Raw genomic sequence first — 14792 nt, forward strand, 5'->3', positions numbered from 1 at the left:
CTATCTAGACTTGATGTTTTCATCATCTAACTTATTAAATGTCAGAATTAAGAAAATGCAGATATATCAGAGTGCAAGTTTACTGCATATTGTAGTTCACTATTTAGCTTGGCAAGAGATGCAGTGGACAGATAAAGCCAATGCAGTCAGTCCCCTTCATAATAACTCTACTGTAAACAACACTATCTATCTATTGGATGTGCTCAGGGTTATATCACTACATGTTGCTATATCCTACTTGTATTGGGGATATTAACATCAACATGTATCAAAACAGATGAACTGGAAGATTAATTCCACATCTACAACTTGGCATCAATTCTTAATTAGTGAAAACTAAGATTATATCAAATTTTCATTTTTCTTGTATTTTTAATCTTTTGATCATTTTATAGATTTAGCACACAATCTCGTTTGGGTTGAATATGAAGATGTGATTTAAGCATGAAAGTAAGGATAATTACTTTTGACATGACTCCTTTCTAGATTTGAATGTCAAACTCATTCAAGTCAGTATGTGTCTCACTGAGCGCTATCTCTGCCAAGTGTTTTGTCATCATGTGAAGACTACTGTCCCCATTGTCAGAGTGTGTGTTGCATGGACCTCCCCAGGGCCCTGTTCTCGGCTCTGTTTCCCCCCTCCCCCATCCCCCAGGCTGCTCCACCCCCACTTCCCTCCCCCCTGGTCTCCCGGACTGTGTGTTCAACTTGCAAGATTGGGAAACCTTGCTGCAAAAATAACAACACAGAAGCTTTGATGTTTGGTTTGTAGACAGCCATGGAGTTGTCAAGATTTTCCCTGAGAGTTTTTGACTTGCCAGGAATTTTAACCATGGCCGCGTCCCATACTTGTGTTGCAGTTCCAATGGCTGACATGCCACAGGTCTTTGATGTCAGGGAAGAACACTACATGGAACACTATGCTTTATTATCCGCCCATGTGTCAGGCAGACTCAGCCAGACTGCTGACCCCCCTCCCCCATCCCTTATCCCCCAGCGTCACTGATACATGCAACAACAGGCATTACTCTCCCCCTTTCCTGTTGCCATGGAAATTTGGCTTTTCTTCCCCCATCCCTTCTTTTCCCCCTCTTCATCAGCTGACTGTAATGTTAGATGTACAGATGCAGTGCTACTAAGTATTAGGTTCTAATGGGACTTCCTTCATTTATACAATTAATTTACGATGTTTTCTTGTCTTCCTACACATGGTTTATTTGAAAGAAACAAGTGATCTGTTTGTATCACTTCTCTGCAGGAAGCACATATACTTTTAAAATGTTCAATAAGCACACAAGTGAAACTTTAGAAGTATATTAAAAGAATCATGAGTTTTATTCAGTATTCTGTTTGAATATATTTTTTAAAAATCTTTGAATTTGAAACATTAATGGTTGGGTGTTGTGAATATTTTTTGACAAATATGTTTATTTTTTTCAATTGTGCTCACACAACATTAAGATATTTTCCACACTTGAGGTGTGTTGTCACGTGCACCATGCATTGTTAACGTTAATATCATGATCACCTTTTCAGATAAATGATCTCGCTTTTCAGCATATTAAATATTTATGTCATTGATATAGTTTTTAGAAGCTGTGATTATGTGATATTCAAAGAAAGTTTGTTCCAAGTAGACTCTGGTCCTGTAGACATGGCCACTGGTGACCATTGGAATAATGGATTTAGTGTCTTGAAACACACAATCAAACCGACTAACTGACGCTGATAGAAACCCCAATTATTTGTTTTTCCTTTATGTTTTCAGATATGATTCAGGCTCAACTTGCCCATTGTGTTTGTTATCATTTTTTCCTACTTGTTCGTGGTGAAAAAAGCTGCTTGTATCACAAAACTTCTAAAATCACTTTTAAGGAGGCATTTTTGTCTCAAAGAATCCATACAACTCAGATTTTGTTCAAAGCAAAGGCATTTCCTGATGTTTCCAAACTGATCAGATGCGTAGCTTTGAAGCAGGTGGCTCCCTCTAGTGTCAGCCGGACACCTACTGGAAAGCAAATATGCGTGATCCAGGCCTCTTACGTATAGGTTATTATCCTCCCAACTTTGTTCAATCTTGGCCATTGTTAATGTCATCAAAGTGTCCAAGCGCCTTGTGAAGCACCAATTGGTCCCATTCCATAAAAGCTTGAGGAGTCCTTTTGACACACAAGACATGTTACATTATAGGAACCGAGATACTCAACTCGGAGAAAGATTAAACAAAGTGCTCCTGAGGAACCGCAGAAAGTATAGTTATACTGAGAGGCCGACATTATGATGTATTACATTTCATTTCCGACCACTTATGCCTGATCAGCCATTGTTTCCTCTGTTGTATTATCAAGGCCTATTTGATCCTTTTTGCCTGCAGCGGTTCTGCAGCAGTTTCGTAACTTTCGTCAAGGCTCGGGCAAGCATTAGTAATTCATGTGTCCCTTGTCCGGACAAAGCCTTCACTTTTCAATTAGTCAGGACAGTCGTGTGAGCCGGCACTGCTTGTCTGCTATGATTATGCCTTTGTTTGAAAGTGTGTGATGATTTTGTGAATTCTGTATCACCATCTGATAGTTGAGATTTGCCCTTTGCTATGTATGATATTGTCACAGACAATCCATGCTTTAATTATTCAATTGCCTTTGTCTTGCATTTCATCAGTTACATGCAGATGGCTAATAAAGTGAAAATGGGCATTGGAGAGTTGACATATTTGAGAGTTTAAGATGGTTAGAATGTTAACTGATAGTTTTAAATTGACTTTAAACCTACATGGCTTTAAGCTTGACGATGCAGGAGGAGATTGATTGAAGGATAACAGATATCTGCTGATGCTGTAGACTTGTTTTATTTAGATTATATGATTTGTGACAATTATTCTTATTGGAATTTTAATAGTTTTGATTCCTATCATGCCGACTAAGTTGTCGCTCGCTCATCAGTTGAACAGGTGCTTGGAAGGTGCTGACATGGCATATAAGTCAATGATAAATCCAAGTAAGCAATTTGTGTACAAGGCTTATTTTCATGTGTGGCGATTCCATGACAGTATAGATCCATAACACCCTACTTTCTTGTGTATAGCGTGCACCTGAGTGTGATGCACACACCCTTTCTTGGGTACAAGTTTTTTGGAAAATTGCTATTTTGTGTATTGTGCCCAGTCAAAAACTCATAAGGCTATCAACCATTTGGTTGCTTCTCTGTATCATTTGCAGTGACATCAATGGACTGGAATATTGCCAACTCACTCACCTGTGTTATTGTCATTAATGTGTTGTGTGCTTTGAGCATGATATTCAGCAATAAAAAGCACCATAGATTGATTGTTATTTATATTTTCATCATTATTATTGTTGTTATGATTATATGTTTGATTTATTTCATTATATTTATTTATTTATTTATTTATTTATTTATTTATTTATTTATTTATTTATTTATTTTCATTATTAGTCCACATGCATTATTCATGACGAAAACAAGCCTTATGTGTAAATAGTTTTACTTTTTCATCTATCAACTTCATTTGATTTAAAAAAAATGAAAAAGAAATGTACCCCTTTTTCACTATTTTCAAGAGTAAATATGATATTGTGGGATTCTTGAAGCAAGGTATTGAAGTGCTGAGAGGGGGTGCTTGGGTAGACCAGCAGATTGTGCACTTGTTTGTCACATGGAGCACCTGGAGTGGAGTCCTTTTGTGTGTACAATTGTATACCCCTTTCACGCCTCTCTCCTGGTATGATATTGCTGCAAAGTTGCATAAAAAGAAGCATAACCCCATTCATTCACGAAAGTGTTCAGTAAGGCAACCAATTGTTACTGCCTGGCTGTTTAACACAGGGTGGGCAAATGTTATTCTATCTGTGTTATTGCCTGGCTGTTTAACACAGGGTGGGCAAATGTTGTTATTTTATGTGTGTTATTGCCTGGCTGTTTAACACAGGGTGGGCAAATGTTGTTATTTTATGTGTGTTATTGCCTGGCTGTTTAACACAGGGTGGGCAAATGTTGTTATTTTATGTGTGTTATTGCCTGGCTGTTTAACACAGGGTGGGCAAATGTTGTTATTTTATGTGTGTTATTGCCTGGCTGTTTAACACAGGGTGGGCAAATGTTGTTATTTTATGTGTGTTATTGCCTGGCTGTTTAACACAGGGTGGGCAAATGTTGTTATTGTATGTGTGTTATTGCCTGGCTGTTTAACACAGGGTGGGCAAATGTTGTTATTTTATGTGTGTTATTGCCTGGCTGTTTAACACAGGGTGGGCAAATGTTGTTATTTTATGTAAACGATGAACTGTTCTCTTACAGATGTTGTCAACCTGGACCTCAAGTCGACGTTGAGAGTGCTGTACAATGTGTTCACCAAGTACAAAGACGGTGGCAGTGTCAGCATGTAGATTCACAACATCATCATTGACATCAGTCTGCATGTGCCAACATCATCAGCCTCAACTGCCGCAGTGTGTAATGGGACATGCATGTCCACTATCTCCTGCATGGATGGGACAGCTTTACTCTCCCCCCACCACATAACACCTGGACTCTCACCCAGACATACTCTGTGAATACAATACCCCCAGTATGATGGAAAACTTGACTGTACAACCATCATTTTGCGAAGAATTAATCTGTAATTCTTTCATTCTTCATCCTTAGTGCAGTGAGCTTAAAGTAGTGTGTGAAACATTAAGAACAACTGCATCTATTTTGTGTTCCTTCTACCTGTCCACTGTCATCATCACATTGTATAACCTTTTTGGAAAATCTTGGTGTTTTACCATTAATACTTTTAGCATTTATTTATCTCTGTGATCTGTTGAAAGAAGGTAAATGTAGGCTACAACTGATGTCCAATCAAGATGTTCCAGATATTCTGGAGTAGGCCAAGTTGTAGGCCAAGTTGTAGGCTACAACTGATGTCCAATCAAGATGTTCCAGATATGCCTGGAGTAGGCCAAGTTGTAGGCTACAACTGATGTCCAATCAAGATGTTCCAGATATGCCTGGAGTAGGCCAAGTTGTAGGCTACAACTGATGTCCAATCAAGATGTTCCAGATATGCCTGGGGTAGGCCAAGTTGTAGGCTACAACTGATGTCCAAACAAGATGTTCCAGATATTCTGGAGCAGGCCAAGTTGTAGGCTACAGCTGATGTCCAATCAAGATGTTCCAGATATGCCTGGAGTAGGCCAGGTTGTAGGCTACAGTTACAATCTGTCCATGTGTTATGTGCTCGAGTAGGTGGGAAGCCAGAGCCAATAGCTCTCGATAGATAGGACTATAGGTTGGTGTCAGCTACCTGTCCAGGGCAGATATACGTACTCAGTAATCTCCTCGTGAGTCAGGCTACATTGTACCTGATCTGCCTGATTTAACATAACCGCTTTGTACAACTGTCACAATACTAAGCCAAATAAACGACCATCTGTATGTATTAATCCCAAGATTATTCCCAGAGTGGGCTGGAAGTGGCATTAATTTTTTATACCAAACCATTATGTGTTTTTTTATAAAGGACTTATATCCCACAATGGTGTCACATTAACTGTATATGTCATATTTATCAACCACTTGGCTGATATCCTTGTGCTGTTATCCTATTGATAGTGTTGCCCCAAGCTGTATAATGGCCGTGATAGGGACCTTGCACAGCCAGCTTGTGTTACTGATTGAAGGAGCACATGGCAAGTAACCTGTTTATCTAGTACTGATGACATAATGATTGCTGGCCTAATGTGGAGGCCAGGCCAGGCCAGGGCCGAGTGACAAGCCAAGGATCTGATCCCTATCACTGTTATCAGCCCTTTCAACACTTGACTACTTCAGCTGCAATGGATACAGACTGAAGAGTTTGTGTTGTCGCATTGTGTCATCGTCTTTATTTGGTAAATGTGGTCCTTTTGCTCATCCACGACTGTGTAAATGCTGTTCACAGATGGAATCAGGAGTGGCTCTTTTGTTGCCCGAGGACCATGAAATGGTTGTTTAGCTATGGGTAAACAGTTCAGCATATTGTCACCTTAGTGGTTTGAAACGACTGTCCCCATGTCCAGCTTGCAGTGACCGCCGGCCCTCTTGTGTTACATCATGGCTGCACCTTTTTACACCAGCTTCGTCCCTAGTCACACATTTTCCTTGCTTGTGTCTCACTACCTCCCCCCATTCCACCTTAGTACCACTGTACCCCCCAGCTACCTTTACACCTATTTGGTCTACCCCTCAACACACCCTCTCACGCCACCATCATCCCACCCTCTCACACACACAACCAATCCCTCGAAACTCTAAACATCATTTTCATCCCTGTTCTTCATCCTACCACCCCACCTCTAGCACCATTCCCCTACCAACCCATCCCCGATGCTCATGATATTAATCACTGGATTGTCTGGCCCAGACTCGATTATTTACAGATCGCCATCATATAACTGTAATATTGCTGAGTGCTGCATTTAACAACACACCAAACCAAACAAAACCACCCCTAGCACCACCATCCCCTACCCCTATTATCCCACCCCAAGAACCATCCCCTACCACCCCACCCTTAGCACCATCCCCTACCCCAGAGACTGATTGTGTATCACCTTGCTTGAGGCACCACACTGCTCATTTCTACTTGTCTGTCTCTCAGTCCCGGAACAATATTATTTTCCCTTCTATCCAGCCTTTTCTGTAATGCAGAAGCACTAAATGAAGCAAGTCTAGATTTTCCTCAGGTCCTGAAACTCCATCTCACTGGGGCTCCTTTTATATTTAAATGGAGTCAAAATTATTTGTTTTCAGAGACTAAACATGTAATCTCTCCCAGACACTCCCTATACACTGTATCACCCCCTGTCCTGTATCCTACCCCCACCCCCAGTCCTGTATCCTACCCCCACCCCAGAAGCTGATTGTCCATCCCTCTCCCCCCCTCCCCCTGCCATGTAAGAAGTGACTTCCAGATGTGTAAGTTGTTGAAGGTAATCACAGGGACAGGGATAATGATAGTGAGCCAACATTCCTCACCCAGGGGCACCTAAAGCTGATGAGACCCCCTAGGGTGGGGCAGGGACTTGGAGCTATTAAAGCCCTGAGTTGTACCAAGCTAGCAGTGATCCCGAACCTGTCCTCTGTTTATGGTGGTGATACAGTGGGTGCAACTATTCCCAGGGTACATCTGATGACACTGCCTTCTGGTCTTCTATCTTCCAGCGTGAATTACCACATCAAACGATGAGATGGAAATATTTAATGCCGTTGATTTTATGTTCACTTACAGTGACAATGAAATGCCACTCAGAAAAACTGCCTAATTAAACTAACATTTACACTTTCTAAAGATGCCCAACTTCTCAAGTCATCAATTACACTGGTTTCATGAAAAAGAATAAACAACCAATATTGTTTCTGTAAACAAGGAGAAGATTACAGTGGAATATTGTGTTACATTTGCGACAGTTCAGAGAAAACCAGCTGCGCGCAACAGCCCAGTGTTGGGTAGCCTCAGGGGGGTGGGGGGGAGCACAGTCAGTTTTGGGTAGCCGAGGTGGGGGTGGGGAGAACAGTCCAGTGCTGGGCATCCTCAGTGGAGGTTGGCTCAGTGTGTGTGTGGGGGTGGGGATGCCAGTTTAAACGGTAGTTGTCAGGGTGGTATAATGGAAACTGCCACACTGCCGTAGGTGAATCTTCTGTTCAAATATATCTTTAATTATGCCAATTTGCCATTGCGTCTCGTCTTTCCTTGACACAGATAACTAGCATGTCATTCCTTTCGTCCTGTCCACTGTCATGTGTCCACTGGGATAGCTATCTACATCCAGCCCTTCCCTCCTCCTCCCCCCCACCAGCCAGCATACCAGACCGACTGACTACTGGGATATGTTGCTGGGTGCAGAGATCAGCCCTGGTGCGTCCAGTCAGGTCAGCTTTACTTCCCCCACTGCGACCTCCATCTTACATGACGACCCCTATACGGCAACACAACATTTCAATGTCAGTTGGAGAAATAAAAATCTTCCTTACAAATTAGGGTATGTACTGTCTTCATGTTAGGTCTCCGGGTCCTATGAACAACATAAAATAATATTAGACCTTGCAGTATTTAGGTCATCTTGTGTCTTGTTTTCTTGACTATTTGTCTTTTCCTATTCAACTTGGTTTGGCCTAAGGGAGCCTAAAACTGAAAATAATAAATTATGTGTTAAGCAAGAGCTTGCTCAAAGCGCTCTCATTATTACCCCGATCAGTGGATCAGTGTGCACATGATTTTCATTCTCACCTCCCTGGGGAGTATACAACTAGTGCTGTAGACATGTATGATTATTAGGTTCTCACAGGGCCATGGATATTGTATTTTCAAGTGAGTTGTCAGTGATATTGTAGACTGTCAGCTCTTGTTGGTCAACTTATCCACTTATCAGGGGGAGAGTTTTTTTAAACAATGACCACAAATGTCCTCTCCCCTCTCCTCCCCTCCCTTGTATCATCCAGTTTCATCCACATGCACGCACACACACACGCACATGCACGCACGCACACACACACGTGCTCACACACACTGATCCAACAACACCCCCTCATTCATTAACACGGGGCGGTGGGGTACCCTTGTGGTTAAAGCGTTCGTTCCAGATTCGATTCCCGACATGGGTAGAATGTGTGAAGCCCATTTCTGGTGTCCCCCGCTGTGATATTGCTGGAATATTGCTAAAAGCAGCGCAAAACCATACTCACTAACTCACTCAATCATCCATTCAGAGGATGGTATTCAAGGTTTTACATGACACATAATGCGGGCATCCAGTACACACAAATGTAGAGAATGGACTCAGAAAAAGAATATCCTGCATCTCTTGGGACACACAATAATATTCATGGTACCTACAGCTCATCAAGAGCAGTTTGGGGAGTCTGTCATTTCATTCATCAATCATGGCCACTGTCTACATGATCTTTGATTTATCTCCAGTTCTAAAGAAATTATCTCAACGTACAGTACACAACACCATTTCATTACTCTACGGGACCTCATATTGCCGGCAAGGACCCTTAAAATAATTATTGGGTTCCCTGGACCCCCAGTTATGTAAGTCAAGGTAAAACCCTGAGACTACACCCTGAGACTGGAAGACTCCCTTGAATCTTCCATTTGTCTACTCTCATTGATATTTTCTCAGGTTTCGTCATTTAACAGCATAATTTCCTGTTCCTTCCATCCCCACCTCCTCTCTGATCATGTCTAATTTGGAGTTGCATTTCACCTCATTAATTTTACAGGTATTCTAAAGGTTACTGTTGCTGGGGGTTCCATATTAATAATAACAAGAAATTGAAAAATATTGTCCACATTTATGTGTACAGTGGAACCTCGTTCCCCACCACTCCATGAATCTGGTATATCGTTTAAGACAATGTAGCTTTATGGCCCAGACAGAATACCTGTTGTCCAATAGCAGCAAATATTTCCCTCAAATGACTGATAACTCACTATATTTTTGATGATGCCATTGACTATGACTCTAAGTTTGAAATAGCAAGGTTTCACTATATTGATAATGGTTTATGATAATACAAGTGTACACAGCATTTATTACACAATAGATGACTTCTTTGAGAGGCGGGCGGTCGGGTAGCCTAGTGGTTAAAGCGTTCGCTCGTCACGCCGAAGACCCAGGTTCGATTCCCGACATGGGTACAATGTGTGAAGCCCATTTCTGGTGTCCCCCGCCGTGATATTGCTGGAATATTGCTAAAAGCGGCGTAAAACTATACTCACTCACTCACTCACTTTGAGAGGCATTTAGAAGTTGGAGTTCAGAGTAAGGATAAGATATATGGATGAACAACTTCTTCATAACAATTGGGAGCGACATTTCGGTGTAGGTTCTAACACTCTTATCAAGCAGGTGATGATATCTTAACCTTTATGATGTCTTACCCTTACTTACACATTACCATGTTTGGTCTGGTTTAGGAATCAGCCAACTTTAAAAACAAACATGAATTAAAAATAAAAAAGATTTTACCATACTACCCATGGTATTGATCTCTAATAAAAATAGATTTTGTTCAATGATAAATAGTCGTTGCATTTCATTTAGGAGTGTCCAAACCAGGCCATGACTTTTCTTTTTGATCACATATCGATCCAAATTAGTCTTTATGATGAATAAAAAAGATCCTGTACAATGTATTTTTTGTATAAAAAAATCAACCTACTGACCAAACTTTTTCAGAAAAAAAGTTCATAAACAAAACAAAACAATCTGACATTAGCGACTCTATAGGATTGTGAGTGTACTGTGTTATATACAGAGAAAGCCTGTTGTTTGCCATCGTGTACCATAGTGTTGTGAACATAGGCCCATCTTGAGCATAAGCCCACCTGTCCTGTTCAATTACATATAACATGTTTCCTGAGTTACCTGTGGTTTACCTGTGGGTTACCTGTGGGTTACCTGTGGGTTACCTGTGGGTTACCTGTCACTGTCTGAAGCCAGGTATATCCCTCTGTCTGATGTTATGTACAGCAGTTACGATTCTCTTGGTGCTATAAACATTTGTCATCATTTGCATACAGGCTCTAAGTGTTAAAAAAGATGGTCCGTTTTAATGAGTTCTTCCTGCCATCTAATTTCATGGTTGATAATCACATCTTGTGTCCATGACGTATATTGTTAACCCAAGGCATTATTGTCATGTACTGGTATCTATAGGTGATTATCAGGAAAGGTTTTTAACGTTTTAATATTTGATGAGAGTTTACAAGTGCAATTAGACTGGTAGATAACTCATTTTAAAGTGCCTGTCTTTGTTGTTATTCTTTGTTTTTGTTTCTGTATATTTTCCGACAGTTCCGATAACGGTCTGTGGATATATCTGGAGGCTGATAGTAGTTGCTTCTGTTGTACTGATAAAAGAAGCAATTAATGATGCTATCTTCTTTCCTTGTCGTCAATTATTCATATACATCTTATGAAAGAAAAAGACGAAATCAAACTTAACAAAAGCCATTTATAGAGGCCTGATAATATTTGCTACGACTGTGGCATTGATGCTGTGGTGGGTACATTACAGCGTTCACCTTATACCGAACTGACAGCGTAAATGAAGACATAAGTGGTTTCCGGTAAATTGAGCATCTGCGTGAAAAGAAGTCGAAGTGTATCTTTTGTGGACTGAAACGTCAATCTACAGTTGGTAGTCATCCTTGGTTATCATTACTCTGTGGTATGATCTCATTACCTTTGTGCAGATTTCTCCCTTTGAAAAATATTTCAGAAATTGTTATGCGCTGTATGAACTTCCGTGATTATCAGCAACACGATGGGTTTAAATGGTGATGTGACTGTATACAATATTGATACTAGTCTTGTGTAGGAGCCATTGCTTGGACTTTTCATGTATCTTTATCACAAATTCAGTACTTAATAGTCTTTGTACTTTCACCCATATTATTAATCATGCCAAAATAAAACGTTATGGTTACAGAACAGTAATCCTGTATAGCATAACAGCATATTCATCAGTGAACCTGTTATATGTGTATTTGTATAGCTGTAGATGATGCAAGCCTGTGCTTGATGACGGTATAAGTCATTTAAGATGCAACAGTATGTGTGTGTACATGTTACTGACAACACACTAAGCTTGGGAGATGGGGAGTTCAGTGTACAGTATAGAGAAGATGGTACAGTACAGGGCAGTAGTAAGTCACCATTGCTGCATATTGGAAGTATGCCACCTTGAATGAAACAGATTATGTTTTAATAAAATTTCAATTTCTGTATTGCTGTCCCAGGATTGTATTTGTGAACATGTTATGATACACCAGTGAAGGAAGTTGTTGTATTTATGAATATGGTATGGTATGGTACTCTGATGTACCAGTAAACAGTTTCAGCCCCAGGGCAGAGAGCTTGTGTTTAATGCTGGCTGTAGTTGGGGGATCACTACTGCCCTGTACTGATTTCATGAGTTGTATTTGATCTGTAGTATTTATATAGTCACACTAATATATGCAGTGACAGTAATGTATTGCATGACATATATTGTTTTAATAAAGAAAATACTTCTGTATTTCATAGCCATATTTCTTTTTCTTTCTGTCACGATGGACTTTCAAGTTCCTTACGATCAGTTCCTCTCAGCATGGAGATTTGGACAGATTATGATCCTTGGTCTGTCTCAGCATGGAGATTTGGACAGATCATGACCTTTGGTCTGTCTGAGAATGGAGATTTGGACAGATCATGATCTTTGGTCTGTCTCAGCATGGAGATTTGGACAGATCATGACCTTTGGTCTGTCTCAGCATGAATATTCAGACAGATTATGACCCTTGGTCTATCTCAGCATGGAGATTTGGACAGACTATGATCCTTGGTCTGTCTCAGTATGGAGATTCAGACAGATTATGATCCTTGGTCTATCACAGCATGGAGATTCAGGCAGATTATGATCCTTGGACTGTCTCAGCATGGAGATTCAGACAGATTATGATCCTTGGTCTGTCTCAGCATGGGGAAAAGGACACAATATGATCCTTGGTCTGTCTCAGGATGGGGATTCGGAAAGATTATGATCCTTGGTCTGTCTCAGCATGGGGATTCGGACAGATTATGACCCTTGATCTGCACAGCATGGAGATTTGGATGGATAATGATTCTTGATCTTTCTCAGCATGGCGTTTCGATCCTTGGTCTATTTCAGCATGGAGATTGGACAGAATATGATCCTTGGTCTGTCCATACCGAATCTGCAGACAAGTGTTTTACCAAAGTGATCCCTGTGGGGATTCCGGGTCACAATTGGTCCCCAGCAACCTGTGCTGGTGACCTAATGGATGGGGTGGTCAGACTTGGTGACTTGGTGGATGGTGTGTCATTGTACCCCGACAGTGGGGATCTTTGCTCATGACATCAATCACTGGATTGTCTGGTGTCATATAGCTGAGTGAGGGGTTAAACACATATACACACACAAAAGTGGTTAGGCCAACTGTGGTATGACTCAAGTCATGACAATTGTGATATTAACTCACTCCCCACTGTCGAGGGGGCCAGCAAAGTTTCAGATTAGAATAGGTCTTCAGCAACCCATGCTTGCCATAACAGGCGACTATGCTTGTCGTAAGAGGCGACCAATGGGATCGGGTGGTCAGGCTCGCTGACTTGGTTGATGCATGTCATCTTATCCCAATTGCGTAGATCAATGCTCATGATATCAATCACTGGATTGTCTGGTCTAGATTTGATTATTTACAGACTGCCATCATATAGCCGGAATATTGCTGAGTGCGGCATCAAACAACAAAGAAACAAACCCTGCACAGAAGAGCCATCCCACCTTGGCTCATTCACGCTGTTCCCTACTTGTTCAATGCCAAGGAGATAAAGAAACATTAGCTCATTTTGGAGTGTAGTAATGAGATATGTATTATTTTCCACCTGTAATACAAGTATTATCAGTATTAACAAGACTTTCAAGGTGTTTTACCCATACTTTGTCAGTTGCCTTGGAAGTCAGTTGAAACACTTTTGATTTGAGGTATTTAGATGATGTTTCTCACAGCAAGAAGTCCCATGCAACCAGAGCAAACACAAATTGAAAAAATATAATTATGTACAAAAATAATTTGAAAGCTATTATGAATATGGTTTCTTAAAAATACTTGACATTAATTACTTTACCTGTGGTAATGAATTACATCAAATGTGGAAATTGCTGTATATTTCTTTTTATCTTGGAAGCTGCAGAACGAATTCAGCTGAATGTTTTCATGGTTTTTAAGAAAACTGTTTACTTGATATTTGAAAGGTGAGCTACAGAAAAAAAATGGTGATACCAATCTACCTTGTGTTTTCAGTTACTCCATTTGGACATCCCAATACCATAATATGAAGTTCACATATCTTGTTCTTTCGTACTAAACCTTTGCCAAGGAGACCTGGCAGCACACTTACATACAGCATAATATGTTGTTGGATATGCACCTCCATATGCATATGCACTCTGAAGGCAGTTACACCTATACCTTGTGTACCAGTGCACTGGGGGCGGTGGACCTGTGAAGATCCAGGGTAGAATAGGTCTTCAGCAACCCATGCTTGCCGTAAAATGCGACTATGCTTGTCGTAAGAGGCGACTAACGGATCGGGTGGTCAGGCTCCCTGACTTGGTTGATGCATTTAATCGATCTCAAATGCGTGGATCGATGCTCATGTCAATCACTGGATTGTCTGGTCCAGACTCGATTATTTTACAGACCGCTGTCATAAAGCTGGAATATTGCTGAGTGCTGCGTTAAACAACAAACAAACAAACAAAACTGGGCGTGGGGAGGTAGCCTTGTGTTTAAAGCATTCGTCACACCAAGACCCAAGTTCGATTCTCCACATTGGTACAATGTGTGAAGCCCATTTCTGGTGTCCCCATCCGTGATATTGCTGGAATATTGCTAAAAAGGGTGTAAAACCATACTTACTCACTCACTCCAGTACACTGATTGAACACTACTGCTACATAAGCAGTAATCATACACTTACCCACCCATGAAGATCCTGGTCAAAGGATCAAAATTGGTCTTCACCAACCCATGCTTGCCCTAAGAGGCGACTAACGGGATGGGTAGTCTAGCTTGCTGACTTGGTTGATGCATGTCATCGTATCCCAATTACGTGGATCTGCTCATGATGTCAAGCACTGGATTTTCTGATCCAGACTCGATTATTTACAGAACGCCTCATATAGCTGGAATATTGCTGAGTGCAGCGTTAAACAACAAACAACGCATACACCGA

General features: G+C 40.9%; 1 protein-coding gene and 1 long non-coding RNA gene across 2 annotated transcripts in view; one reads left to right on the forward strand and one right to left on the reverse strand.

Annotated features, from left to right (window-relative positions):
- Positions 1-8813, forward strand: part of LOC124147662 (beta-parvin-like) — a 98895-nt gene extending 90082 nt beyond the window's left edge. The window contains exon 13 of the mRNA XM_046518353.2: positions 4315-8813. Coding sequence (XP_046374309.1) covers positions 4315-4403 — 89 coding nt within the window. The 3' untranslated portion in view covers positions 4404-8813. The remainder of the gene's footprint in view (positions 1-4314) is intronic.
- A 1312-nt stretch (positions 8814-10125) lies between these two features.
- Positions 10126-11162, reverse strand: LOC125371957. Its single transcript, XR_007217922.1, has 2 exons — positions 10471-11162; positions 10126-10437 (listed from the first exon to the last, which is right to left on the reverse strand). It is a non-coding gene; the product is annotated as an uncharacterized LOC125371957 (long non-coding RNA).
- Between the last annotated feature and the right edge of the window lie 3630 nt (positions 11163-14792).

This window comes from Haliotis rufescens, unplaced genomic scaffold (assembly GCF_023055435.1).
Source record: "Haliotis rufescens isolate VD_foot unplaced genomic scaffold, xgHalRufe1.0.p SCAF_32, whole genome shotgun sequence".
NCBI classification, from domain to species: Eukaryota; Metazoa; Mollusca; class Gastropoda; order Lepetellida; family Haliotidae; genus Haliotis; species Haliotis rufescens.